The 26571-nt window shown below is 36.2% G+C and overlaps 1 protein-coding gene across 1 annotated transcript; it reads left to right on the top strand.

The window, feature by feature from the left end:
• The first annotated feature begins 23197 nt into the window (after positions 1-23197).
• LOC127092463 (ABC transporter G family member 35) lies at positions 23198-25700 on the top strand. Its single transcript, XM_051031340.1, has 7 exons — positions 23198-23945; positions 24267-24316; positions 24417-24576; positions 24681-24757; positions 24864-24917; positions 25374-25579; positions 25668-25700. The coding sequence occupies exons 3-6, from the start codon at positions 24516-24518 to the stop codon at positions 25521-25523; spliced, it is 342 nt and encodes a 113-aa protein (XP_050887297.1). The 5' UTR covers positions 23198-23945; positions 24267-24316; positions 24417-24515; the 3' UTR covers positions 25524-25579; positions 25668-25700.
• The last annotated feature ends 871 nt before the right edge of the window (positions 25701-26571 follow it).

Below are 26571 nucleotides of genomic sequence, written 5' to 3'. Positions count from 1 at the left end.
CTTGCTGGGGAAGTATCAACTATGGAAACTTGGCTTGGCGAGGCTCTGCGAGGAGAGTTTGTGAGGAAAGTACTTCCTGGGGAAATGTCGTAGGATATGACCTTTGCTGGGGATATGAACTTGCTAATCGTCCTCAGGTTGGGGATTAAAACAAATCTGTTAGAAATAATCTGCTGGGGACGAGATGAACACTGGGAACATCACCCTCTTGTCTGTTGGGTATGCGACTACTCCGCTGTTGCTGGGAAGATACAGTCTGGCACTGTCGACTCCGCTGGGGATATACAGTCTGGATACTGTCAACTCTACTGGGGATATACAGTCTGGATACTGTCAACTCTACTGGGAAACCTGCTCTGCAGAGGAGAGGCTTTGTCAATCGCTTGGGGGTGAGGATTCATGACTTGGCATCCGGTTCCTGTGACTTGTAACCAAAAAATACACGTATGCCCCGGGGAATTACTCGGTTTGAATTCACCGTCCGGGATTAAGCACATTCAAAGCAATTTTGACTGTTTTCCTGCGCAAGTCATCTGCAAAAGCCACCATTACATTCAGATGCAATATGTTTCCTCAAGAATTCAGACATCTTTTGCAAACAAACTGATAAATGAAAAGTAAAGAGGCTTTTTAACTGAATTATTCGACTTTTGTTGGTTGAAAAATTTATGCCAGGAATAGGCGAGTAAATCAGGAAGCTGATCCCTGGAAAGAGGCGATCGCTATAAATTGAACAAGAGAAACTATCCTAATGGCAATGTGGAAACGGGGTCCCACCGAGTTTCGACTCTGCTATGGCTCGTATGTCCTCAAGACGCTCTGCTTATCTTGCTTTCTGAAGTGGATGATTAGTCGATCTTTTACCTTCGAAGATTGCCGGATTGAATGAAACGGTGATATAACACAGGTGAACTCAGATTGCAGTCATTCGCTTATTCCCTAACTTTTGCGTGGACCGCCCTTTTGGGTTTTCAATCCACCGGGATACCCTTTTTTTCCTGAGCCGCCCTTTCGGGTTTTCGACTCACCGGGTGCACATTTTTTTTGATTTTTATATCCCTAATTTTTGCCCGAACCTCTTCATTCTTTTTTTTTTGGTTCGTCGGGATGCCCCTTTTTTGCCTAGACCATTCTTTTTACTTGTCCAGCGGGTCAATTTATGCGAAGTATTTTTTTTTACTGCGTCTGAGTTGACAGTGGATGGGAAGTCTTCGCCATCCATGGTTGTTAGCATCAAAGCTCCGTCAGAGAAAAACTCTTTTAATCACGTATGGACCCTCATAGTTCGGTGTCCATTTGCCCCTGTGATCTGTGTTGGGAGGAAGAATTCTTTTGAGTACCAATTCACCGACTTGATACTCCCGAGGGCGCACTTTCTGATCAAACGCTCTCTTCGTCCGTCTCTGATATAGCTGGCCATGGCATATAGCTGCTAGTCTCTTTTCCTCAACTAGGCTTAGCTGATTGTATCGAGAACGGACCCATTCTGCTTCGTCCGGCTTCATTGTTGGTGCAGGGAAAAGTTATTCTGGCACAAAATTGCATATGAACCCCCTCCGGTGTGATCAACACTGCACCAACTCCGCGACCATTGACGTTGACCGCCCCATCAAACATCATAATCCATTTGGATTCAGGGTCAGGCCCCTCCTCCGGGAGTGGTTCCTCGCAATCTTTCGATTTGAGAAACATGATGTCCTCATCAGGAAAGTCGAACCTCATAGGTTGGTAATCATCAATCGGTTGCGCGGCAAGATAGTCTGACAAGACACTTCCATTGATGGCTTTTTGTGAAGTGTATTGGATGTCATACTCTGTCAGCATCATTTGCCACCTAGCAACCCTTCCGGTAAACGCTGGCTCTTCAAAAATATACTTGACTTGATCCATCTTTGATATCAATAGAGTCGTGTGAGTCAACATATACTGTCTTAGTCGACGAGCAGCCCATGCCAAAGCGCGACAAGTTTTCTCGAGCAGTGAGTATCTTTGTTCACAGTCGGTAAACATTTTGCTAAGGTAGTATATTGCATGCTCTTTTCGACCTGACTCGTCATGCTGACCGAGCACACAACCCATTGACCTTTCTAACACAGCCAAGTACATGATCAACGGTCTTTTCCTCTCGGCCTGTAGACTGACCCCGATCTTGATCTCTTTCTTGTCGTCTTCGGTACCAATGTTGATGGTCTCAACCACCTCCTGAGAAGGTGTGATAGCTCGGTCCTCCTGTTTCAACAACCTGGCTAACTCCTCAGGCAATTCACAATCTTCCTCAACCCCTTCTTCGGCTTGATAGATAGGATTGTCGAAGTCATACTTGGCCATAGCAGTGTCGTTAGCAGTGAGATCCGGGTGATCAGTTTTACGAGGTGTTTTTGGAAAGAAAAACGAAAAAGAAACCTGAAAAAGAAACATTGTCGTTTTTGTAAAAGTAAAAATAATTGAAAGAAAGAGAACACAAAATTGTTTGCAAAAGTTGTCCTTTATTGATGATGAAAATAATTGCGAAATGTAACTAAATGGATGTCCCTACAGATGAGTCATTACACCTTGGTCAAAGTGTAAGACTTTGTTATGCATGTGATAAAAGGAAAACAATAAAAATTACTCCTTCAGTAGAGTAAACCAGACGACTTTTTCAGACGACCAATTGTCGAGCTTTTCTCCTGGGACACACGGGCGAATCCAGCTATCTAAGTCATAGTCGATGTCAGCCTTGTCTTCATCTGCAGCATTGACGGTGTGGGGAGAAACCAAACCCCCGTTGGAGAAAGTACCGGCTTCATTCTTCTGAGACCCCGGAGTATACCCTAATCCAAACTTGTCTTCTTTTATGATTGGCTCCACAAATTTGCCCCAGCCTTGGGCATTACCAGCCTTAACCACTTCAACAGCTTGCTTATATGAAGAGATAGAAGTTCCGACCTTCTCAGACTCAGGTGAAAAGACAGTTTCGGGCGCGACCTCACTGATGTTTATGGCTTCGAAGCCCTGACACAGCATCTCATGCATCTCGCCATCCATCTCCACATACTTAAATGTAGACAGGTGGCTAACAAAAATATCCTCTTCACCACAGACGGTGACGATCTGACCTTCTAGTCCATATTTGAGCTTCTGGTGGAGAGTAGAAGTAACAGCACTGGCAGCATGAATCCAGGGTCGACCTAGCAGACAGCTATAGGCAGGCTGGATATCCATCACATAAAAGGTACTCTTGAATACCTACGGTCCAATCTTAACTGGCAACTCAACTTCTCCACAAACAGCTCGCTTAGAGCCATCAAAAGCCCTTACAACTAAATTACTCGGCCTCAGGGTGGCGTCATCGCAATCCAACTTCGTTAAGGCTTTCTTTGGGAGAACATTCAGATAAGAACCTGTATAAACCAAAACACGGGAAAGCATCGTCCCTTTGCATTCCATTGTGATATGCAAGGCTTTGTTGTGATTCCTGCCCTCAGATGTTAAGTCATAATCGGTGAAACCTAGCGCATGGCTAGTGTGTACATTCGAAACTATCGACTCCAGCTGGTCGACAGTTATCTCTGGGGGAACATAAGCCATATTCAGTACTTTCAACAAGGATGCTCTGTGTGCCTCAGAGCACATCAATAGTGAGAGAATGGAGATCTTTAAGGGTGTCTGATTTAGCTGGTCGACTACCTTGTAGTCACTTTTCTTGATAATCCTCATAAACTCATCCACTTCCTTCTCGAATGCGGTCTTAGGAGGAGCTTCCTCGGTAGTAACCTCTTCGGTGGATACCTGTTTTCCTTTAGCCTTGGCAGCTGCCTCAGCTTTAGCATTCGTGCGCAATGTTGATGATGCAAATAGGCGTCCACTGCGAGTGAAGCCACCAATTCCTCCAACATTGTCTACAGCGGAGCTACCAATGTCAATGTCTTCTTCGTTAACTTTCTGCCCCTGGCAGTAGATATCATCCCCATAGTGCCACGGGATGGCACTGTCTTTCTCATACGGAACAGGTCCTGGTACCGTGATGGTGACCGGACCAATCAAAGTCGGTTGAGGGTTGTCAGAGTAAATTGGTGCTGGACTTTCTGGGAAATATATTGTTGTCAGAGCGGGTCTCTCGGGAACATATATTTCTTCAGGAGTGAAATAAAACGTTACTGTCGACACATCATTCTTCACTGGACGAGTCTGATCGAACTGAAGACAACCTTCATCTATCAGTTGCTGAATACCCCTTCTCAAACTATCACATCCGTTCTCGACGTCTTGACAATTTCTGCACTCTTCCCCACAGCCCGGGAAAATCCGTCCTTTCAAAAGTCGGTCTTTGACCACCGATAGCGAAGTCTTCACTTTAGTCACATCAGAAACCAAATTCAAAGTTTCCCCACTATCAACAGCATTAATCCTCTGCCCGCCGTGAGCTGGCATCGGGTTTTGGATAACATTAGGCACCGGAGAAAAATTGATGGCCTGGGCATCTCTCAAATCTTGTATCTTTAGCTGGAGAGCCTTGCAATTATCTGTAGTATGGCCAGGTGCGTTGGAGTGAAAAGCACATCTGGCGTTGACATCATAACCTCTAGGAAAATTATTGGGATCAATTGGTGGAGCCAGAGTTCTCAACGTAACCAGATTCATGTCAATCAGCTTGGGAAGTAATACAGAATAAGGCATTGGGATTGGCTCAATGACCCGATCGGCCTGCCTTGGATGTTGTTGATAGGGTCTCTGTTGACCCGAATTACCTCCTTGTTGTTGATTGGTGTACCTGGGTTGCTGTTGCGGATGATATTGCGGTTGAGGAACAGGTGTTGGAATAGTGACTGCGGCCACTTGATCTTGATAATAATTAGGGCGTCCTCTACCCCTGCCTCTGCCGGCATATACAACGCTCGTCTCACCTTCTCTTCTTCGCTAACCGTTACCAGCAAACGGTTTCTTGGGAACTGATGAGTTGGAAGCACTGTTGTCTTGAATTCGGCCCATCTTCAATAGACTCTCGATCCTTTCTCCAGCAATCACTATCTCTGCAAAGCTGATTGACGGGCAAGTAGCCAATCTCTCGATATAATTGCCTTGAAGAGTGTTCATGAACATGTCCGCCATCTCCCTTTCAGACATAAAGGGTTGGACGGATGCAGCAATCTGTCTCCAACGCTGAGCATATTCTCTAAAGGTTTCCTTGGCAGTCTGAGACATTCCTTGCAACAAGGTCCGATTTGGAGCCATGTCCAAGTTGTATTGATATTGCTTGACAAAAGCCTCTGCTAAGTCTTTCCAGCTCTTGATGGTAGTACGAGACAAATGAGAATACCATTCACGAGAAGCTCCAATTAGACTGTCTTCAAAATAGTACATCCACAGCTTTTCATCTTCCGTGTGAGCTCCCAACCTTCCCATATAAGATTGGAGATGAGTGTGTGGGCAAGAAGCCCCGTTGTATTTCTCGAAAGTAGGGGGTTTGAACTTGTGAGGGATCCTTACTCCCTGAACCAGACCAAGATTGGTGACATCAAAACCTAAGGAATTTTGAGACTCCAAAGATTTGAGCTTCTCAGCAAGCTCATCCATACGGAGAGTGGTCTCGAGGGCCTCGTCGTGCAAAGAAAATTGATCATACTGACAATCTTCAGTAACGGGGCTCCCGTTAATCCGAATCCCTTGATTCACATTGTACCTTCCGCCAATACCATTCCCAACATTCCTCGTGTTGCCAACATCAACCGGGTTTCCATCAGCATTTGCGTTACCCGCGTTACCAGTGTTCACAGGGTTATCAGCGTTCCCAGGGTTACCAGGGTTCCCAGGGTTCCCCTCAGCACTTGGTATTTCCACCTCTGGATCGGGCCTCGGTTGCTCAACCAATTCCTTCAGCTTCGCCTGGCCTTCTGCCATACCAGTCATCAATGTCATGAACTGATCCATCCTTTCACGCATATCAACCAGTTCTTTCTGTATCTGGTCCATTGCTAGTCGTGGACGATTTTCCTTTGTCGGGTACCTGTGAACTCGCTTGGGACCAATAACTGATTGCAACAGGGAACAAACATTAGACACTGCGGTGACACCTGCAAAACAAACAAGGGTTAGTATGTATGGTATGTGATGCACTGCTTATTCAATTTTAAGCCCCCCCCCCTTAAAAAGGGAATACCCTGCAAATGAATAAGCATGAGATGTTGGATGCAAATATGCAGATGATGTTATGCAATGTAATGGCATGTCAATCAGAATTGCTGGATCCGCTTGAACATCTGTCGGGTTGCACTGTCTGGAGAGAAATTAAGAGGATCAAGCAAAGCACACCAAACAAAGGTCATGGGATGGATCATGTTATCCTTAATATCAACCATCCATTTTTGGTGGATTATGGTTTACACCTTATCAACACCCAAGTTTCATTGATATTAAGGATACCTGAACGGATCGACCATGAATCAAGGGTTTGTTGTAAGTCACGAGCATGGAGTTTAGGTTAAGAACCACCCAAAGGGAGTGTACTAAAGTTTAAACCTGCCAAACATGTTCTATAAAAGGTTCCCATAGTCATAATCCCATCTTTCGGATATTATCGGAGGAACGACTACTCGTATTCCAAAAATATTCTCAAGAGAGACTCTTATGAGTGTAGTATCGCGTAACAATCGTATCAAATCTTACACTTGAACGACTTTCGCACTACGTCCTACGAATAGGCCAAGATGGGTTTGGTAAACTAAGGTCCTTGGCTTCTAAGGTCTATATTGGAAAAAGTAATGTCTAACCACAACTTACTTGTGTGACATTATTGATCTCAACATGACCTCCACCAAGTGAATGGGCTTGCAAGTCAACTTGCTAAGGAATAACTCCACACAAGTCAACAAGACTATGCCATTCTCCTATCCTAAGTGCACTCGAGTTCGGGTATAGAACTCATCTCACAAACAGAACCAGCAGATACGGAAGTCATATGTACACAATGCAATAAAGTAGGTAAATGTTGAAAGATAAATAACTATACAAAAGAATAAACACCCAATAAACAAACAACCTACAAAAGCTAGGAGGGACTCGCTTAGGGAAACCGGGTCCCCAGCAGGGTCGCCAGCTGTCGCAACCTGAAAAATGGAATGCGAAAAAAAACAACCGGCGAAGAAAGACAGGAGAGTCGCCACCGTGCGTTATTTATCCCAAAGGAGGGAAAGGAAACGCTCGAAGTAAACCTGGAAAAAGGAAAGGACAAGACAGGGTCTCGCAACCAAATCTTGGGTTCGGGAGTCGATTATGCGAAGGGAAGGTATTAGCACCCCTACGCATCCGTAGTACTCTACGGGATCCACTTTTGTAGTTCTTGTCTAAAGGGTGTGGGTTTATCTAATGTGTTATTTACTAAAAAAAATGGGTCAAAAGAAAATGACTCGCACAGATGTCGCATCCACTGCATACGTATCTCATCTGAATATGAGAATTAGAGTCTTCGTAGCTCGGCTACCTAGGGGTTAAGGGTAATTGTGCTCGATAAGACATCGCGTCTTATGCCTACGTATCTCATCTGGAATGAGAATCAGAGCAAGCCGTAGTTCGACTAACTACGGTGTTATGGATTGGGTTTTGGACGAACGACGTTACTACGCAATCTACCGGATGCTCGACCTTTGGAGACTTACTCGCCTGTAGTAGAAGGAGTAAACGTGTTCTATGGAGAAGAAAAATCAATAAATTTGTTTGCGTTTTAGGAACGCTCAGGCAAAAGGGAAATCCTAGACGAAGGAACCTGCATAAAGTAAACACACAAAACATTGCCTCCTATCGAGGTCTTCCAGCTAAGAAAGCGGTAAAAATACGGGAAAATGTAAAAGTACCACACGGATAAAGATCCGAAGTAACAGTAATTAACGGAACAAGGAAACCCTGAGATCCTCCCAAGCTAACACCATCAAAGAAAGTGAGTCAGTACAGGTAATCGGAATGAAACCTCCAGGCGGTATCCCACAAATAAAGTGGAACACCAGGCAAACCATCTCTGCAAGAATCATATGAGCCCTCACAAAACAAAACTCAACAAACAGGTTAGAGAAACAAAATAGGGTAACCAAGAGTTGCCCCCAAATCAAAATGTAACCACATGAATCATGCCATTAAAATTCACAAAAAGCTCACAAAAAGCGACCAAGGGTAGGAGGCATAAACCTCTTGTCAAACACATGCATCAAAATGGTATCAAATTCACCCATAATACCTCATACATTTAGAACATTCAAATTAAAGGCATAAAGATGATGGATATAGGGCAAACCTGATTGGAGAGATCGGTTGAAATCAAATGGCACGGCTGGATTTGCAAACCAATGTTAGGGTTTGCTTGAGCTGAAAGTGTGAGTCAGAATGAACCTTTCAGAGTTGCCTGGAGGTTGCTGCAGATTAATTCTCACTCTCTCTGTCTAGGTTTCTCTTCAGGTTTTGTCTAGGGTTTTGTTTCATTGAAAACTCTAGTATTTATAGCCTAATATTGGTAGCTTAGTGGGCTTTTGAGAGAGGTCCAAGTCTAAGATTTTTCTATTATATTTTATTTATTTATTTATTTTCGTTTTGTTTTTCGTTTTTCATTTTTTTTTCCGAAACGTGTGGGCTTCGCCTAGCGAGCATGACAGCTCATGAACAAACCTTTGCTCCTTCAAGATTAACGTTTTGACTGACGAATAGACCCCTGTTGGAAGTAACTCAAGTCTTTCCCTTGTGTTGACTGATCATCTAAATAGAACCCACAAAGTGTCCTGGATGATGTTCAAACTTCTTAGAGCTAATCCCGATTGACATGATGAAATGCAATGTATCTAATGTTAAATGACCTAAAAATGAATGCGTGAATAAGGAGGGCAAATTTTGGGGTGCTACAGGAATCTCCTCCGATCCACTAAAAGGTACCTTGTCATATACAAGTATTCCCAAGAGATGGGAGTACTCATCTAACATAGGTACAAGCTGATAATCGGGAAAAGTGAAGCACCGATAGAGAGGATCATAGAACTGAACCAAAACACTCAGAAATCCTTCAACCACATCAGCAGATAACACAGATAAAAGCTTCCCATGACGTTACTTGAAGTCCAAGGGATCTAATACAAAGGATGACAACTTCCTTAACTCTTTCAAATCAGGACATTTGAAACTGTACTTCTTATTATTCCTTCGTCCATAATCCATGGTTTGGAAATATTTGCAAAGAAGACCTCAGTTCCTTGAAGTTTATTTCCTATGATGAATGTCATGATGCGCATGTATGAATGAATGCAATAATCAGAAACAAGGGATCACCCAAAAGGCAAACACAAACAAAGGTCAAGGGATGGATCAAGTCATCATCAAGATCAATCATCCATTTTGGTGGATTAAGGTTTTCACCTTATCAACACCCAAGTTCCATTGATATTGATAAGACTTGATCGGATCAACCAAGAATCAAAGGGTTTGTTGTGAGTCACGAGCATGGAGTCAGGTTAAGAACCATCCCAAAGGTACTAAGGATAGAACCCTGTAGATCTTGTACTAAAAAGTTCCCAGAGTTTTAATCCCATCTATCGGATATTATAGATTAGGATGACTGACTCATTAACCCATAATATTCTCAAGAGAAACTCGTCTAAGTTTAGTATCGCGTAACAACTATTATCAGGTCTACACCTGAACACTCGCTGCACTACATCCTAAATAGGCCAAGTTGGGTTAAATGTTCTACGGTCCTCAGCTTCTCGGACCCCAAATCAGAGAAAGTAATGCCTATCCACAAATAACTTGTGTGACATCAGTAACTCCAAAAGGGTCTCCACTGAGTATATGGGTCTCAAGCCAACTTGTTAAGGACTACTCCACACAAGTTGAACATGACTATACCATCCTCCTATCTTAATTGCACTCAAGTTCGGGTTAGAACTTATCTCACCACTCAGAGATCACCAAGCATAACAAACATATTATATCACACAAACAAATATACAAACATCAAATATACAAATATATACACATAAAAGTAAGATAAACCCACTGAAGACTACTCTCAGCAGAGTCGCCACTTAATTTTTATAACGGTAAATTCATGACCATCAAGCTATGGATAAACTTGACGTCAATAAAACCAGAGTCGCCACCGCACTTTTATTGTTTCCAAAGGAAAATGGAAAAGTACGAAGAAAACCCAAAGATATGAAGTTTTCAAATCAATACTAATAAAATTCTAGAGATTACAGATAAGATGGGTTGGTTACACAGAGGGAAGGTGTTAGCACCCAAAGTGTCCTAGGTACTCCTAGGGAGCCCTTTTTTATGTGTGCATATGTGTTTGGTATAAAATATGTTTGATAAAAATAGAGTGTGGGGATGAGAAAAGAATTCATTGATTATATTTTTGTGTTTGACAAGACCTTCGGACTTGTGCCTACGTACCAACATAAAAATAAGGGACCAAAACCTCATAGTTCGTGGTAAAAATTTCAAATAGGTTGGTGAGTTAATTTTAACAAAAATTTAAATGAAAAGGCACAAAGAGGCCAAAGATTTGAATGGGGTGTTAATTCTTTTTATCTTTTGAAATTTAAGTCAATATGGTTAAGCTTATTTACAAATTTGATTAAGAAAAAAGTTTGAAAATTCATTAGCATAAGGCCAAAGTTTCTAATCATTAAAATATGTCTAAGTTTGAAATCACAAGCAAAGAAAGTTTTTGAAAAGGGGGAGAGACTTTTGAAATTTAAGAAGTGGGAGGAGATGAAGAGGCTATCCTAAGTAGAAATTTAAAAGTTAAGAGTTGAAAAGATCTGAACAATGGGATGTCATCCAACTGACAAGAATGTCATATAGAAAACCCATTTTCCCTTTGGACTTTGAATCAATCAATAATCAATAAGCAATTAGCAATATCTAGACATCATAAAGATTAAGGCATCAAATAAAGATAGCCACTTCCAAGCAAGAAAATCTCATAGCTAGCAGTCTTCTTTGTCTTCTCATGTATGAGATGAATTATTCCTTGATCAACTCAAAGCAAAGCATCAGACACAAGATCAAAATAACAATTAAGCACCAAGACAGAGTAGCAGATGAATCCAAATAAATCCTAAGGCTTGCATCAGATGGAGGCTCAGTTTATAATAGCTCAGTCTCAGAATGTTGGTATTGGCCAAGTCCTTTTGCATACGGAATGTTGCATAATCCTAAGTCCAAAAGTTCAGATCAAGTTCAACAGTCCACCAGATATTTTTAGGTTTTTTGTTGTTATATATGTATTTTAAGGTCCTAAGACCACAAACACAATCAAAACACACAAGTAATATATACAATCCCAAGATATGGCTCAAATGAGCAAAGTGAAAATGACATAAATATAAACAAGTTAAATGAAATGTAAATGGCAAATGAATGATAAATGACTGAAATTTAAATTGTATAAAGTAAATGACTTGAAAGTAAAGCAATATTAATAAAAATTAGTCAAATGTTAGTAGAAGGTTAGTCAAATGTAATGGTGATTTTTAATTGTTTAAGTCATTCTTCGGAGAACACTCAACCTTTCATTCACAAGTATAGATCCTTGAACCAAGACATCTTCCATGAGAAGGGCTCCAACTTGGATAATTCACAAGTATGCCACTAACTCCCATGAAAGTAAAAAAGGTCAAATCTCCAAACAATGCCATGAAGAATGGGAGGCTTACAATCCCACTTACTAGAATGATATGCCTTGAGGGTCAAATTTAGCTATATGTTAAGTAGTCGTAATTGGACTTATGTAGAAGTCACAACTATCTGAGGTCGGGCAATAAAAGTTAGGTGTTAATGCATGTTAGAGATTTGGTATGAAGAACCAAACTCCTAAAATATACCACACACTAAAAGAAAAGGTCAAGAGGGAAGGACCTATCTCAGTCATACTTGTATTGGTTCATCTGACACAAGGTCATTGATGAACCAAATAGCCTTAAGACATTAGAGACTTCATTGGTCAAATGAGGGAATGGGAAAGAATAGGGATGAAGATGAAGATGGAGGGGAAGATATAAATACAAATTGGTCATGGGAGGAATTTCATCAAATCAAAACCATCTATTCATTTTGGGAGATGAATTGTACATTTCATCAATCCTCTAAATCCAATGGTTTTGATCCAACAAAAGTCAAATCAACCTTGACCAAGGCCCAAAGAGAAAGTCAAACATGACAAGACCATAAAAATGGCTCAACATATTCTTTAAACAAATAAACAATTAAAAATCCAATTAAAAGTGAATTAAAATACATTTTTATTTGGTCAAAACCTAAAATCCCTTCAAAACACCAAATAAATGGCCAAGGGATTCATCCTCGGTCAAACAAGGTCAAAGGACCTTAGACACAAAAATTCACTATTTTTGAAAAACCAGAAGTATTTTTAAATAATTAAAAATATGCACAAAAATATTTAATTCATGAAAAATATCAAAATTAATCCAAAAAATAATTTTAATTCAGAATATGAAAGATAAAAATATTTAAAGATTTTTGGTGAAAGACCCATATTTTTTGGATTAAAAATGAAATTTCTATGAATTAAACAAAATAAAAGGATTAAACATAAAATTCGAAATTAAAATAAAATAAGAAAAAACAAGGGCCATCAGATCTCCCTCATTAATTGAGGTGGCAGATCTGATGGCCACACACGCACGTTCCATGATAGTCTTGAGTCAACGTGATGTATGCGTGGTAATCAAAGGCAATGACTCAAATTAGAACATCCAAACATGATCAGATGGCCACGAAGTGTGCAAACACACCACCGGAACTAGGGCTCTGGTCATCTTCTCAGGTGACCTTCACCGGACTGGTCCAACTTCATCTCAAGGGAAAATGAAAAACAAGGACACTATTTCAAAGAGAAAATGCTCATGATCTCGAATTTGTCCTCAATTTTCTCTAATTCCAAGTATATAAAAAGATATAGGGATTTGAATTTTGAGGATCATGAATTGAGTTGCTTCGATTTAACTTCAAAGCAACTCAATCTTGTTGCCTACATTGGTAGGACTTCAGCCAACCAAAAATCAAAGAAAATGGTGAAGAATTGAGAGAGAATCGAAGAGATGAAATTTCTGAAAATTTACCTTCGAGGGAGCTTGAATCTTGCTTGATCTTGCTTCCAATTGGCCTTGGCTTGACTTCAAAAGCTTACAGAAGTTGAAATGGAACAAGGAAAGGCTTGGATTCTTGGATTTTCAACTTCAAAACTGAAGTAAAATTGAAACTCAATTTTCAATTGAAAACCTTTAAGATTATCCTCTAAGGGTGAGGGTTAGGATTGCAGGTTCAAAGTTTGGGCAAGGTGTCCATAATTCTGAGCATGAGGGGTCTTATTTATAGGCTATGCATTTTCTTTCCACACACTTCATTCAAAATGTCAAAAATATAAATTCACTCTTGCATGGATGCATGGGTGTATGATAGGCCCATGAAATGATGTAATCAGGTCCAAAATTCATCATGTACAATGATGAAAGTGTGTCATGTAATCATGCAATGGAAATTAGAATGTGATCATGAGATTCATCCAAATGAAACCTTGAAGAGAAACCATGCGCAAGTCATCCAATTCTTGGCCAAATTAGGTGATCTTGGACTTTTTAGAAAGGTGAGATCAATTTTTATGTCCACCTTTAGAAAAATCACACATTATAGCTTGTTGTACCTTTTTTACTTGGTGATATCCCCTTTACGAGTCTGCTAGTTGTTTGGTCATACCATCCAATTATGCCTTCATTTTTTGTGGCTTGCAAGCAATGCCCTTTGAGTGTCAAATTATATGTTTCCTCTTCTTCTAACATGCATGTTTGCACTACTAAAAAATAAACCTTTGTAACACCATATTACAACAGTCGTCCTATTAACCATAGTAATAACTCATTTTTGGGCACCTTTTTTTTGTATTTACTAAAATATATTTTACTACGGTCAATGTTAACAACCATGGTGAAATGTACCTGGATTGTAAGGGTTTGAATTCCAATGCCAACAATTTTTTATTTTTCGTTACAAAATGGGCTTGTTCTTATATTTCATCACGGTTCAGATTATTAACTGTGGTGTAAAGTGTTAACATTTCATCACAGTTCTTATTATCAACCGTGGCGAAAGGTATTACATATCTATAAGCAAAGTTATCTCGCTTTAGAACATAATAGTCGTCTCTCTCAAAACAAAACCCTAACATCTATCTCACTCGTCTCACTCGTATATCCTAATCTCCATTAACATTCCGACAACCTTTCTTCACAAACATGCAAAATGGAAACACCAAACTCAATCAGCGAACTAGTCTTCTTCGAAGGGTTACCTTTGTTGTATCAAAGTTTATGAAATGTGATTTAACTCCATTAAATCTTAGGAAATATCTACATTACAGGTTAGTCTTCAAAACATATAATATAGCTTCTTTTAAGGTTCAATAGTTTATGTTTCCAAATTTGTTTAACTTAAGATGAGGGAATGTATAACCTAAGAAGTGAACTTTTATTGACATATATAATATGATTTATTTCATATTGTTTGTAGAATAATATGAACTAAGAAGTGAACTTAAGATGAGTATAATAGCTATAGAAGTTAACTTAATATGAGTTAATGTATAACCTAAGGAGTGAACTATATTGTTTATGTATCATAGTTTATGTTTCAATAATTTCTTTCATATTTTTTGTAGGATAATATGACATGTATAACTTAAGAAGGGTGAACTTTCTGTTGGTTTATAGATTATAAAAGTGAACTTTATGCATCTGTTATAATTACAATGTCATGCTAATACAATTTTACTTGTAAGGAAGGTCAAATGAAGAAAAAAATATAAATGGTTTGTGTTGTTACGAAGAAAAAATACAAGGAGAGGATGAAGCGAAAGTGAAAGCTGCAAACTTCTGTGAAATACCCAAAATGACATCCATTCAAATTTATCACAAGTTTGCAACTTTCACTTTAGCTTCATCCTCTTTTCAATGTGGATTCCATTCTGAGACAATTTGATCATTTTTTTGTCTTCATCCTCCACGAATATTTTCAATAAAAGGTATGTTCGTGAAACATTTTATGATTTGATATGTTGTTGTTGTTCAAAATGTTTACCTTGTTAATTTTTTTGTTGATAAATGTTGTTGTTTGTGTTATTATTAATGTCCTAGAATATGAGTTTATTGTGTCTTAGATGAGTTTATTTTATTCGTCCAACATGTAAGAACATAACATTGCTAAGTCAATATGAGTTTATTAGATCGTACGTATATTGTTTATTTCACTAACCCCTCATTGAGCGTGCATTCATTTGAATTGATTTAGAAAATAATAATCTGAAAATTAAGTTATATTTTAAAACCAACATAGATCAATCAATGATTTTTGAATTGGATGCATCTCGTAATTCATCTCTCGCTCTTTAACATATATAATTTGGTTTAATGCCCCAGTTCTTCAAAATAATGGTTCTTCTCTTCTAGTTTATTTTGCAAGACATCAAATTTGTTGAGAGATTCTAGTTCATCGTCGGCATCATCATCATAATAAACATCATCGTCATCATTTAAGATAATGATGATGATGAATCTGAATTTGTCAACAAATTATTGCTTTTCAATAAACTAGAAGAGAGGAAATCGTTACTTTGAAGAACTTGTGACATTGAACCAAACTATATATGTTAAATAGCAAGAGATGAATTTCGAGATGTATACAATTCAAAAAATAGTGGATCTTTTAAGTTGGTTTTCAAGAATAATTTAATTTTTCAAATTATTATCTTCTATATCAATTTGAATGATTTTATATGTTTATTGAACGGGTAGGGAAAACATGTAATCCACATATTTTATAATTAATTCATGTATACATACCACCACGATTGAAATTTATAATCATGGTGAAATCTTAACTTTATAGGCGCTTTAATTAAATTATTGTTTCGAACTCGTTACCTTTATATATATCACAATGGATGTTTAAGATAACCATTGTGATAGGTATCACACTAACTAGTCTATCACTACGATCACATGTCCATTGTGGAAAGCAACATACTTACAACCATATCCTACCTTACCATGATTGGTGAACAGTGATGATATCCATTTACCAACCGTGATGAAAAAGGTCTTTATGTAGTAGTGTTAATATTTCTCGGCACTCATTTTAGGCCATATTCTTTCTCAATTCCTTCACCTCCATATCATTATTTTGGCTTAGTACCTCTAGTTAAGGCACTCAATTACAATATCATTTCTCCTTTTAAGTCTTTTTATGAAATAATTTACTTGTGAAAAATCATCAAGGTTATGTGAGGGACATTGTTTAATCATGCGTTTATATCTTTCTCACGTGTCGTAGAGAGATTCAGTCTCTCTTTATTCAAATCTAGAAATGCTTATCATCTTATCCACATGTTTATTTATCCTTTCACTTGGTAATTTCTCTATTCAATCTTTGACTTTGCTAGTAAGCGTTTATGCAAACAATTGAAGTCTCTTTTGGCTTTTTATTATTATGGTTGGGTTGCAAAATGAAAATATATCTCCTTGATCCTGTCAGTTTCTTTTAGGGACCTATCATAGTGCTCATTGAATTAAGAATCTCTCAAACCTGCAGTACAAAATTTTCAATGTCAAAGAAATATGGGCATGATTTTTGGATCCCCTAAGTTATCCCTTTTCACATCTCTGTCGCCCAAAATATCATAGAGTATGTTTACGTGAACTTGGTGGAGCATCAAAACTCAAACTAGCATTCGAGTTATGTACTGGCATCTTTTACTCTTGTTAACTAGCTACAAGTTTAGCATTCCAAGTTGTCTTTGCGCCTATATTTTTTTGGATCAAATTATGAATTCTTTGAATCTGCGTTGCACATAAACTAAAAAAGAAAATACTTTATCCTTATATTCCTTTTTTTAAAATAGGAATCTCATGTATCTCATATAGAGAGAGAGAAATAATTTGCACGCCTCAATAACTAGATTATTGGGGTACTTGTCCATTTATATTTGATAAAAATCATTATCTAAATGTTTTTTCTTTTTTGATTTCTATTAATTGAGACTCAAATTTTACTTAGATACTTCTATTTATCACTAATTTTTGTTTCAATTTTTCTGCTTTTACTATAATGACACGATATTCCATCTCAATCTTAACCAACTTCTTCTCAAACTCAATAACTTTTTCGATAATGTTCCCATACTGAATTTCAAATTTATTAATTAAGTTTTATTATATTGACCAAGTGACTTAAAAGATAATATGAAGGTGAATTATGATAAAAAAATTACAAAAAATAATTTATTTTACTTGGTCAATTTTAAGATTTAAGCACCAAATAGTTAATAACAAAAAAGTAAAGAGAAAAGAAATAGCAAAGTGTACGTTGATATTTATAATAGTTCGACCTTAAACTACACGGCCTACTCCAGTCATCAAAGATTTCTCCATTAGAATTTTACTAACAACTTGAGATGTTATCACACGATTAGCCCACAACCTTCTTACACAAAACTTTTGCCTAGGTTCATCTTACGACCTTTATAATAACTAGCATTCAGACGGGCACTCCCGTGCCCTTCTGTCCGCTTTTTTTAATGCGCATAGCAGAGAAAAGTAAATGTATATTTTTGTTTTAATATTGAAAGATTTTACCGTGTTCTAGTTTGACTGTATATTGAAGCAAAAGAAAATTATATTTAGTTATGATATAAAGAATACAATATGAGATTGATATGTCGTGTAACCAAAATGAGAATCAATGTGTGATCATTTTTATTAATGTACTTAATAAATATCTGCGGGTGCGATAAAAGAATTTGTTTGTAGACTACATTTTTTGTGTATCCACCATCTTCTCATTTCAATTTTCCTTCCCTAGTTAAAACTCTTAACCGATTCGAAAAATGACGATTCACTTTTAAAATGGAATCTATAGTGAGAGATTGGCTTCCGGGCATGATCGATTCGGAAAATGATTGTACTTCGAAGTATATATGGATAATAGAACAACATTCGAATATATTCTTTTAACATGAATTTTCAAATATGAATTTTCTTTTATGATCAATGAAACCGATACTCAGAATTTTACCCTCTTAGATGAAGGCCAATCTGAGAGGGTTACTATGGAGAAGTCATTTATATATCATAGATAGATAAAGTTATGTTGTTAAAAATTGACGATTCACTTTTAGTTAATTCTTTTATTTGGTACTCGACTTTAATCTAGTTAACTATAATTTGGGAGTTACTCCTTGCCCAGAGGTTGATTGCCTCTATTTCTCTCTCAAATTTTATCCCTATGATTAGTGCTTCGTATTCAGCCTAATTATTGTTAACTTTGAAACTGAATCATAATGATTACTTAATCACTATGTTGCCTTGTTCTTCTAACATTATTCCTGCCCCACTCACCTTCAAATTCAATGATCCTTTTTGCAAATATTAAATTTTAAAATTTAGTTTGATTTAATAAATGTTTGAATGACATCAGTTGGAAATAAGCATGATTTAGAGATCACAATTTATGAAATTTTCATGTTACTCGTCCATGTTGATCAATAGCATCAAATACATTAATGTAGTGATCGTCAAGGTTTAGTCACATTATACACAAGTGTCGATATTTGTGGTGGTCTCATTATTGATTTGTGAGGTAAAAGGATATTGCAATATAAAAATATAAAGATATATAACATTTAAATTCACACCTAAATAATATATAATTATCAAGATATATTGTTCAAATATAAAATTATTAGAATATTTAAGTAATTACTTAATTTAATCATTTATATTATAATATTAATGCGCACAGCAGAGAAAAATAAATCTATGTTTTTCTTTTGATTAGATTTCTATTGTACGTCGAATTAAAAATAATATTATTACACTTTAAAAATGGTAAACAAAGATATGATAAATTATATCAAAACATGCAAAGTAATATATATACTCCCTCCGGTCTCATATGTAAGCAAAAAAAATAAAAATTTGGAGTCTCAAATATAAGCAAAAATTAATTACAATGGTTACAATTAAATATACCATTCCAATTTTACCCTCAAATTTAGTTTTTCAATATTCATGTTTATTCCTATAATAACTCCACTTTTTACACTTCCAAAAGAGCATTTATTCTGAAACGTTGCATTTGTTATCATTGGCTTTTGAAAAGTCATATCCTATTATAAATGGTGCAGTATCATCTTGTACAAAACTCCATGAGTCTTGTTCTTCCTTTTTTTTTTATACTCTAAAAATGGCAAACCCACATCATTTAGCTAATGAGTTTCCATCTTTTGATTTAGGTATCGAAGACAATAAAGTTCCTGAAACAATTCAAACTCCAACAAATGAAAGTGCAGAAAATATCACTCCAAAGAATGAAAGTGAAAATGCTCTAACTCCAACAAATGAAAACACCATTGTTGAATACTTAGATATGGATGAGTTTGATCTGAACAAATTACCAGCATTGAACTTTGGTGTCAAGAAAGAAGAGGTTAAAGATATGATAAAAATTTACTTAGATTATTTAAACTAGGTGTGTTCTTATTTGGATTTTTATGATGTTTAATGTTTCTTTGTTGTTTCTATTGCACTGTTAAAGAATTGTACTGCTATGTTTCTTTATGATTGTGATGTTTAATGTTTATTTTTCTAATCATCTTCTATTGGTTTTTCGGAGTAATGTCATTGTCTATTTTATTTTTCATTTGTTAAAAAATTCTAACGTGCAGTACCAGTGCCATCAGTAAGGAACTAACATGCATTCTTCATGAAACTAACTAGTAAGTCTAATGTAAACTAACTAGCATTCTTCATATTTTCTTCTTATTGTAATGTACAGTACCAATAATATGAAATAGGTAGTACAACACATAAACTAATAAGTCTAATGTAACTAACTAGCATTCTTCATATTTCCTTCTCCATGTAAATTCCATGATCTAGAACCAACCTCCTGAAAAATGAATAAATCAAATTTGACAAAAATTAGCGTACACTATTTTATTTAAAAATTTATAGAAAATACGATTATATAAACCAACAAGTTCGTACCTTAATTATCATTGTTTTAATATTGAAAAGTATTTTCAACTAACTCTCGGTCACATTTTAGTTGCGTAGGTAGTATGCCTCGATTAAGCAACACTTCTTTCTTCATATGGGGAATTCGGTAATTATTAGATCCTTTAATTTTCATGATTTCAATCATACAAGATTGAAGTGTGAGAAAATTTTTGTCAGATTGTTTGCTAGAAAAATTATCATATGAGTTTTGCACAACTTCAATGAGTTCATCAACTGATTTTGAAACTTCCTTTTGTTGTAATGATTGAATGGCATTGAAAAAACCCAGATCTAAAACATTTAAATCAGGAGAATTCGGTGGTTGACAAGATAAACGGATGTCAAATCCTCCTTCAGAAGCTGCTTTACGAAATTCTTCATCGTCAATAGAAACATGACACGGAGCATTATCTTGTTGTATATAAATTGTTTCCATTGAAGAAGGATCATTTAGATTAATGGATGGTGCTATGTTGCATTCCATCATTTCATGATCAATATATGGAGTGTTTAGATCAATATTAAGAGGCATTTTTATGAGAACCAAAAGATAATGATACAGGAAATGTAAAATTTTGGCTATGAAAATGAGAACCAAAAGCTTTAGTATTTATAGAACTCACTATGAAAATGTTAAATTTCTACAGGGCGGGACCATGGAAATTTAGGCGGGTGGAGAATACAGTAAATGGACTAAGAAGTGTTGTTTTTAGGCGGGACAAATTTCTACAGGAAATTTTAGTAAGAGTAAGTGGAATATATAACCACTAAATGACTAACCATTAAATGGTATTAATAAAAATTGACTAACCATTAAATGGTTATAATAAAAATATTAATTTATTTCTAAATTAATAAATAAGGGTAAATATGGAAAAAATGTATATTTTCCATTACTTAAATGAATATATAGCCACTTTCTTAAAGGGTGAGCTTTTTTTTTTTTTGCTTACATATGAGACCGGAGGGAGTATTGTGTAATCAACGACGTTTTTTAAGAGGAATGTCGAACATGAAATCTTTATTCGAAGTATTTTCTTTTTTTCTGCAATTGTTTTAAGCAATAAAGAAAAAATCTAAGACTCTTAAATTAGATTTTTTTTAGAGAAAAGCATCGTAAAATTAATAGTAAGTAGTGTAATATATTGTTTTTTTTACACTACGCCAAAAATGACTTTTAACAGCGCATCTTAGACAGCGCTTTTAAAAGAAAGCGCTGTCTAAGGTTAAAATTAAAATCAAACACGGAAAATGTTCCAAAAAAATAATGAAAGCGCTGTCTAAGGGGGGGTCTGAGACAGCGCTTTCTAAAAGCGCTGTCTAAGACCCCCCCTTAGACAGCGCTTTTAGAAAGCGCTTTTAAATATAGACCTTAGTCAGCGCTTTTGATAAAGCGCTGTCTAAAGTTTTTAAATTAAAAAAAAAATTAAAACCAAAATATTTGAGGGTGTTTGTTTTCCCTCTCGTCTTCTTCTCCAAAACCAATCAACACCTCGAAAACCAAAACCCTAATCCTCTTTTTTCTTATCTTCTGTGTTGCGAAATCACCGCAATATCATCTGTAGTACTACCACCATGTCAAGTAACGAAGACGACCTCGATCTTCTCCTTTCTCTTCAAGACAAAGTTCCCGAAACCCCTCCTGCTTCTCCTTCACCGCATAAGCCTCTCTTCACTTTCATTCATTCATCTCCACATTATGTCTTTAACCTAACATCAATCCATTCATTCTTATAATTGCAGTTGATTTTGATGGCGATGACGATGTTGTACCGCGGAGGGAGAGACCTGATATGTCCGTTTTCAAAGATGCAGTTCAGGATTGTCTTCTCGACCAACCCCCTAACCCTAACCCTAACCCTAACCCTAAACCTAAACCATACAACAAATCACTCGGCGACGATCCCCAACTTGACAAGTTCTCGGGTCTTCGCATAAGGTTCATTCCTTGCATTTGTTATTGCAATCTCAATAAATGTATATTGCATTGCTTTGCTTTGTATATGTTTATAATTTTGTTTTAATGTGCCAGGGATCAATGTTTAACACCAGCTGAGCTCAGGGAATCTGTTCAAGACATTCGCTTTGTTCGCCTACCGGTCATCAAGTAATCTTCTTCACCTCGTTTTCTATTTATGGGTTCTTGTGCGAGAGAGTTCTGTTTATGGAGTATAGAACGAATCTCTCCTACTGTTCTTCTATCTTCTTTTTCTACACTTTCTTGAACGTAGAAAAAAAAGCAGAGAGATGATTCAAGGTTGATGGAGAGCTTCATTTTCTGGTTGGTGAAGATCATGGAATTCAGTTCAGTGTTATTTGGATTGAAGGTTGAATTCCGTTGTTCTGTTAGGGTGATGGTGAAGGAGCTCAACAGAGTTGCAGGTTTGAGTTTCGACAGTGAAGAAGATTGGCTTTGGCCATTGTTGCTTTGGACGGTGAAGAAGATTGAAGCATATGCAAGAATCGAAACTCTATTGAAGAGTAAAAGGTGAAGTTGAAGATGAACCAATCTGTTGAAGATGTAGGAAGCTCCAACCTTCTGCAGAATGAAGGTTGATCTGTTATATAGAGTATGGGGATCGTAACCGAATCGGGCATGGAGTCGGTCAGGTTTTTTACACGTTGGGCAGGGTTAGTTAGCCCTTGTTAGATTGAAAAGAAATTAGTTAAGACTCTCAAAAAGCTCTTCTAGTTTCCAATAGATTAGGTAAACATTTTGCTGTTGATTCTGTTAGCCTTTGAACCAAATGGTTATAGTCTTCGCATAGCTGCTGTGGTTAGAATTTTAAGGTACTGAATTAATTGAATGAATTGTGAAATTGGATTCTGTTATAAAAATCGTTTAGTTAGCTGTTAGAAGTTAGGAACTGAGTTAGTATGAAATTAATCCATTAAACTCAACTTTCTGTTAGATTGAGAATGCAAATTGCTGTCAATTGTGAGTGAAATATTTTTGACTATTAGTGAAAACACAAATTCTGCTACGTTAACCTTGCACTGCCTTGTGATGAATGGAAATTCTTAAATGTTATTGTTGATATGTGGGTGCAAATGACTGATGCATTGTTTGTTATTTGTATCTCTATATTTTGTGCAATGTTGTCAAGATGCTTTGTCATGGATATGCATTGGTGAATGCACTGTTTGCTGCTTGCAATTTGGATACATGAATTTATGTTTGAGTTTTGGCATTGCTTGTTGTTGCAGGACACTCACGATTCTGAATTTTGCAAGGCATAGTCTTTTGCTTCTTACAATGCAATACTTTTGCTTTTTAGTTATGGGTTTATAGATATTATTGTTGAATATTAGTTTAATTAAGTTTGAAGTAATAAATCTCACATTTGATAGGTTTAAAATGTTCTGGTGTGAGTTATAAATGTTAAGTTGGTGAGATTAGTGTGTTTCCTGATGCCCGATTCTACTTTTAGTCAATACACTGTTGTTCATGATGTTAGTGTAGCTAAGATTCATCCTGATGCTCCTTTGGACAAAGTTTGTCTTCTTGGATGTGGTGTTCCAACTGGTAACTCTTAACTATTGTCCATTTTCTGTTATTTTATGAAAGAGTTATAGGATTTAGTATTGTACCTTAACCTCTCTGTGCATACCTAATGAGTTCATGATGTGTGTTTAGAAAATCATCTTATATTTATCCGTGGAGATGTATATTATCGCGGTTGCCATGTCATACACTTATCTGATTGGGATTGTGAATTTTCTTCTCATTGCTTAACCCTGATCATGCACTTCGTAATTTAATTATAATTTGTACTTGACAGGTTGCAGAGGGTGCAAAAAGTGCTGGTGCATCACGGGTTATTGGCATAGATATTGATAGCAACAAGTATGATACAGGTATATATCAAGCTTGGTTTTTCAAAGAATAAGTGCTACAAATCGTTTCTATTCTCCTTTCTCTCAATTTCTTCTTCCACATCATAATTCTTTACTCTCTGTTTTACTTCAATGTTTACCTCTCTCTTAAACCCTACTTCTCCATAGAAAATTATGAATCCAAAACCCTATTTTTTTACTGTTATTTGATAGATATATAACTTGTGAGATATATTATTGTCAATTGCCAATGATGAGTGAACATGGTTGTAGCTCTATGAATTTTATTGTTTTAGATAAACTGTATTATTTTTTATGGAAATTGATTCTTTTGGCCACCAGATACAACCCTATTGCTGGCATTGGCTGGAAAATTGGATGCTGAATTGAGGGTACATTCCACCCTCATAAATTTTATTTTATTACAAATTTGACCTTTATTAAATATAATAAATGTTATTTAAGGTATAATATGTTTTTTTAATGGAATAGGTAAAAGGAGAAATTACTTACAATGGACACAAACTTAATGAATTTGTGCCAAGAAAAACTTCAGCATATATTAGTCAAAATGATGTTCATGTTGGAGAAATGACTGTTAAAGAAACATTGGATTTCTCAGCTAGATGTCAAGGAGTTGGAACTAGATATGGTAATTTAAAATAATCTCTCAAAATTCAAATTTCATTTTTTAAAATTTTTTGTCTAATTAATTTATTAACAATTTTATTTTTATTTTATATAATGTTATTAAAGATCTATTAAGTGAGCTTGCCAGAAGGGAAAAGGAAGCTGGTATATTTCCTGAAGCAGAACTTGACCTTTTCATGAAGGTACTTTCATTATTATTATTATTATTATTATTATTATTATTATTATTATTATTATTCAATAAAATAATTCATTATAAATTAATTCAATTATTGTTATGTATTGTAGGCTACTGCAGTGAAAGGAACAGAAAGTAGTCTCATTACTGATTATACTTTAAAAGTAAGTTTATTTTTCTTCCAACATTTTATGTTTCACTTAAAATGAGTGGGAATATAAAATAACAACTAATGACTTTTTAGAAAAGTTATATTTTTAAACTACTCCCACCAGCCAAATTTTGTCTTTTTTATGAATAAGGCTTAGTCACTAAGAAAAAAAGTATATTACCTTTGCATAAATTTTCATTCACCTACCCTACATTGTGATTCTTTTAAGATATTATTGTTAAAGTATGTCTCACCTTAAAAAAACATCAATGTCCTATATAAATTTATATAATTATTTACGATTTTAATTCGTCCGATCTTAATCAAATAACTATATAGTGACTATCATAATGTAATAATGTAATGTAGTTTGGTTCATTTGCAAGTAACATAACTATCGCTAACTATTATGCTTAATGGTTTGATTATGTTGTAACTAAACACAATTATTTATTGTGTTATGAAACAGATTTTAGGGCTTGATATTTGTAAGGACACCATAGTGGGAGATGAGATGCATAGAGGTGTATCTGGTGGCCAAAAGAAACGTGTCACACAGGTTATCTCCTATTTTTGCAGCCTCTTCATCATGCTGCAAGAGGTGAGCATGCTGATGTAATTAGGTTGTTGCTTTCTAATGGTGCATCAGCCACAAAGGAAAACTTATATGGAAAGGTATATTTGTTGTTTTTAAATAACTATCCATTCCTTGCTCTTAAAGGAGTTTAATAACAATTAATTCCTTGCTTGTAATTTTTGGCAGACCCCTGCAGAGTTACCTGAACACGACACAGATGCTAGGAGGCTGCTTGAAGCCGCTACTACTGCCATGGCAACCTAATAATAGGCATTAACATGGTGATTAGTACAAATATTTAGTTTAATTTTGATAAAGCTCAATGTTTGTTCATAAATTTGTGTAATTAATGTGTACATTTGTAGTATATGTTATGACTTGTAAATGTGTACATAAATTTGTATATATTTTGATACATTTAAGGCAAAATTGGTTTGAATTGGTATATATATATATATATTTGTTAGCCAAAAATTGGTAGAAAAAAGGCCAAAATGGCATATATAAAATGTGATAATTGTCTGTCAAAATCTGGTTGAAAACAGGTAGAAATTCTGGTTTATAAACCTGGAAAAAATGTGGTTTAAAACAAAAGTTTCAAAAAAATTCGTATACCTTAGACAGCGCTTTTGTAAAAAGCGCTGTCTAAGGGGGGGATTAGAAAGCGCTTTAGGCAAAAGCGCTGTCTAAGGGGGGGCTTAGACAGCGCTTTTTGAAAAGCGCTGTCTAAGGTATACCTAAAAAAATTAAAATAGGAGGGTCTTAGAAAGCGCTTTTGGCCAAAGCGCTGTCTAAGGGGGTGGGGCTTAGACAGCGCTTTTCACAAAAGCGCTGTCTAAGGTATACCTAAAAAATTTAAAATAAGAGGGTCTTATAAAGCGCTTTTGGCCAAAGCGCTGTCTAAGGGGGGGCTTAGACAGCGCTTTTAAGATTTAAAAAAGCGCTGTCTAAACCTTTAGCAGCGGAGGTTTAGACAGCGCTTTAAAGCGCTGTCTAAGGCTAAAAAAAGCGCTGTCTAAGGTCTTGTTTGTTGTAGTGTTAACCTTATAAAGATTTAAAACAATTCTTCGTACATCCATTTATCAATGCG

This window comes from Lathyrus oleraceus, chromosome 6, assembly GCF_024323335.1.
Source record: "Lathyrus oleraceus cultivar Zhongwan6 chromosome 6, CAAS_Psat_ZW6_1.0, whole genome shotgun sequence".
Classification (NCBI taxonomy): Eukaryota; Viridiplantae; Streptophyta; class Magnoliopsida; order Fabales; family Fabaceae; genus Lathyrus; species Lathyrus oleraceus.
The sequence above is the reverse complement of the archived record's forward strand: the minus strand, read 5'-3'. Positions and strand labels throughout refer to the sequence as shown.

What these genes read in the sequence shown, in the direction of transcription:
- LOC127092463 (XM_051031340.1), top strand. Translation starts at nt 24,516, where the DNA reads ATGACTGTTAAAGAAACATTGGATTTCTCAGCTAGATGTCAAGGAGTT. An exon ending in AGGAGTTGGAACTAGATATG is followed by an intron (nt 24,577 to 24,680) that starts GTAATTTAAAAT and finishes ATGTTATTAAAG; the next exon opens with ATCTATTAAGTGAGCTTGCC. An exon ending in TTACTGATTATACTTTAAAA is followed by an intron (nt 24,918 to 25,373) that starts GTAAGTTTATTT and finishes GTTATGAAACAG; the next exon opens with ATTTTAGGGCTTGATATTTG.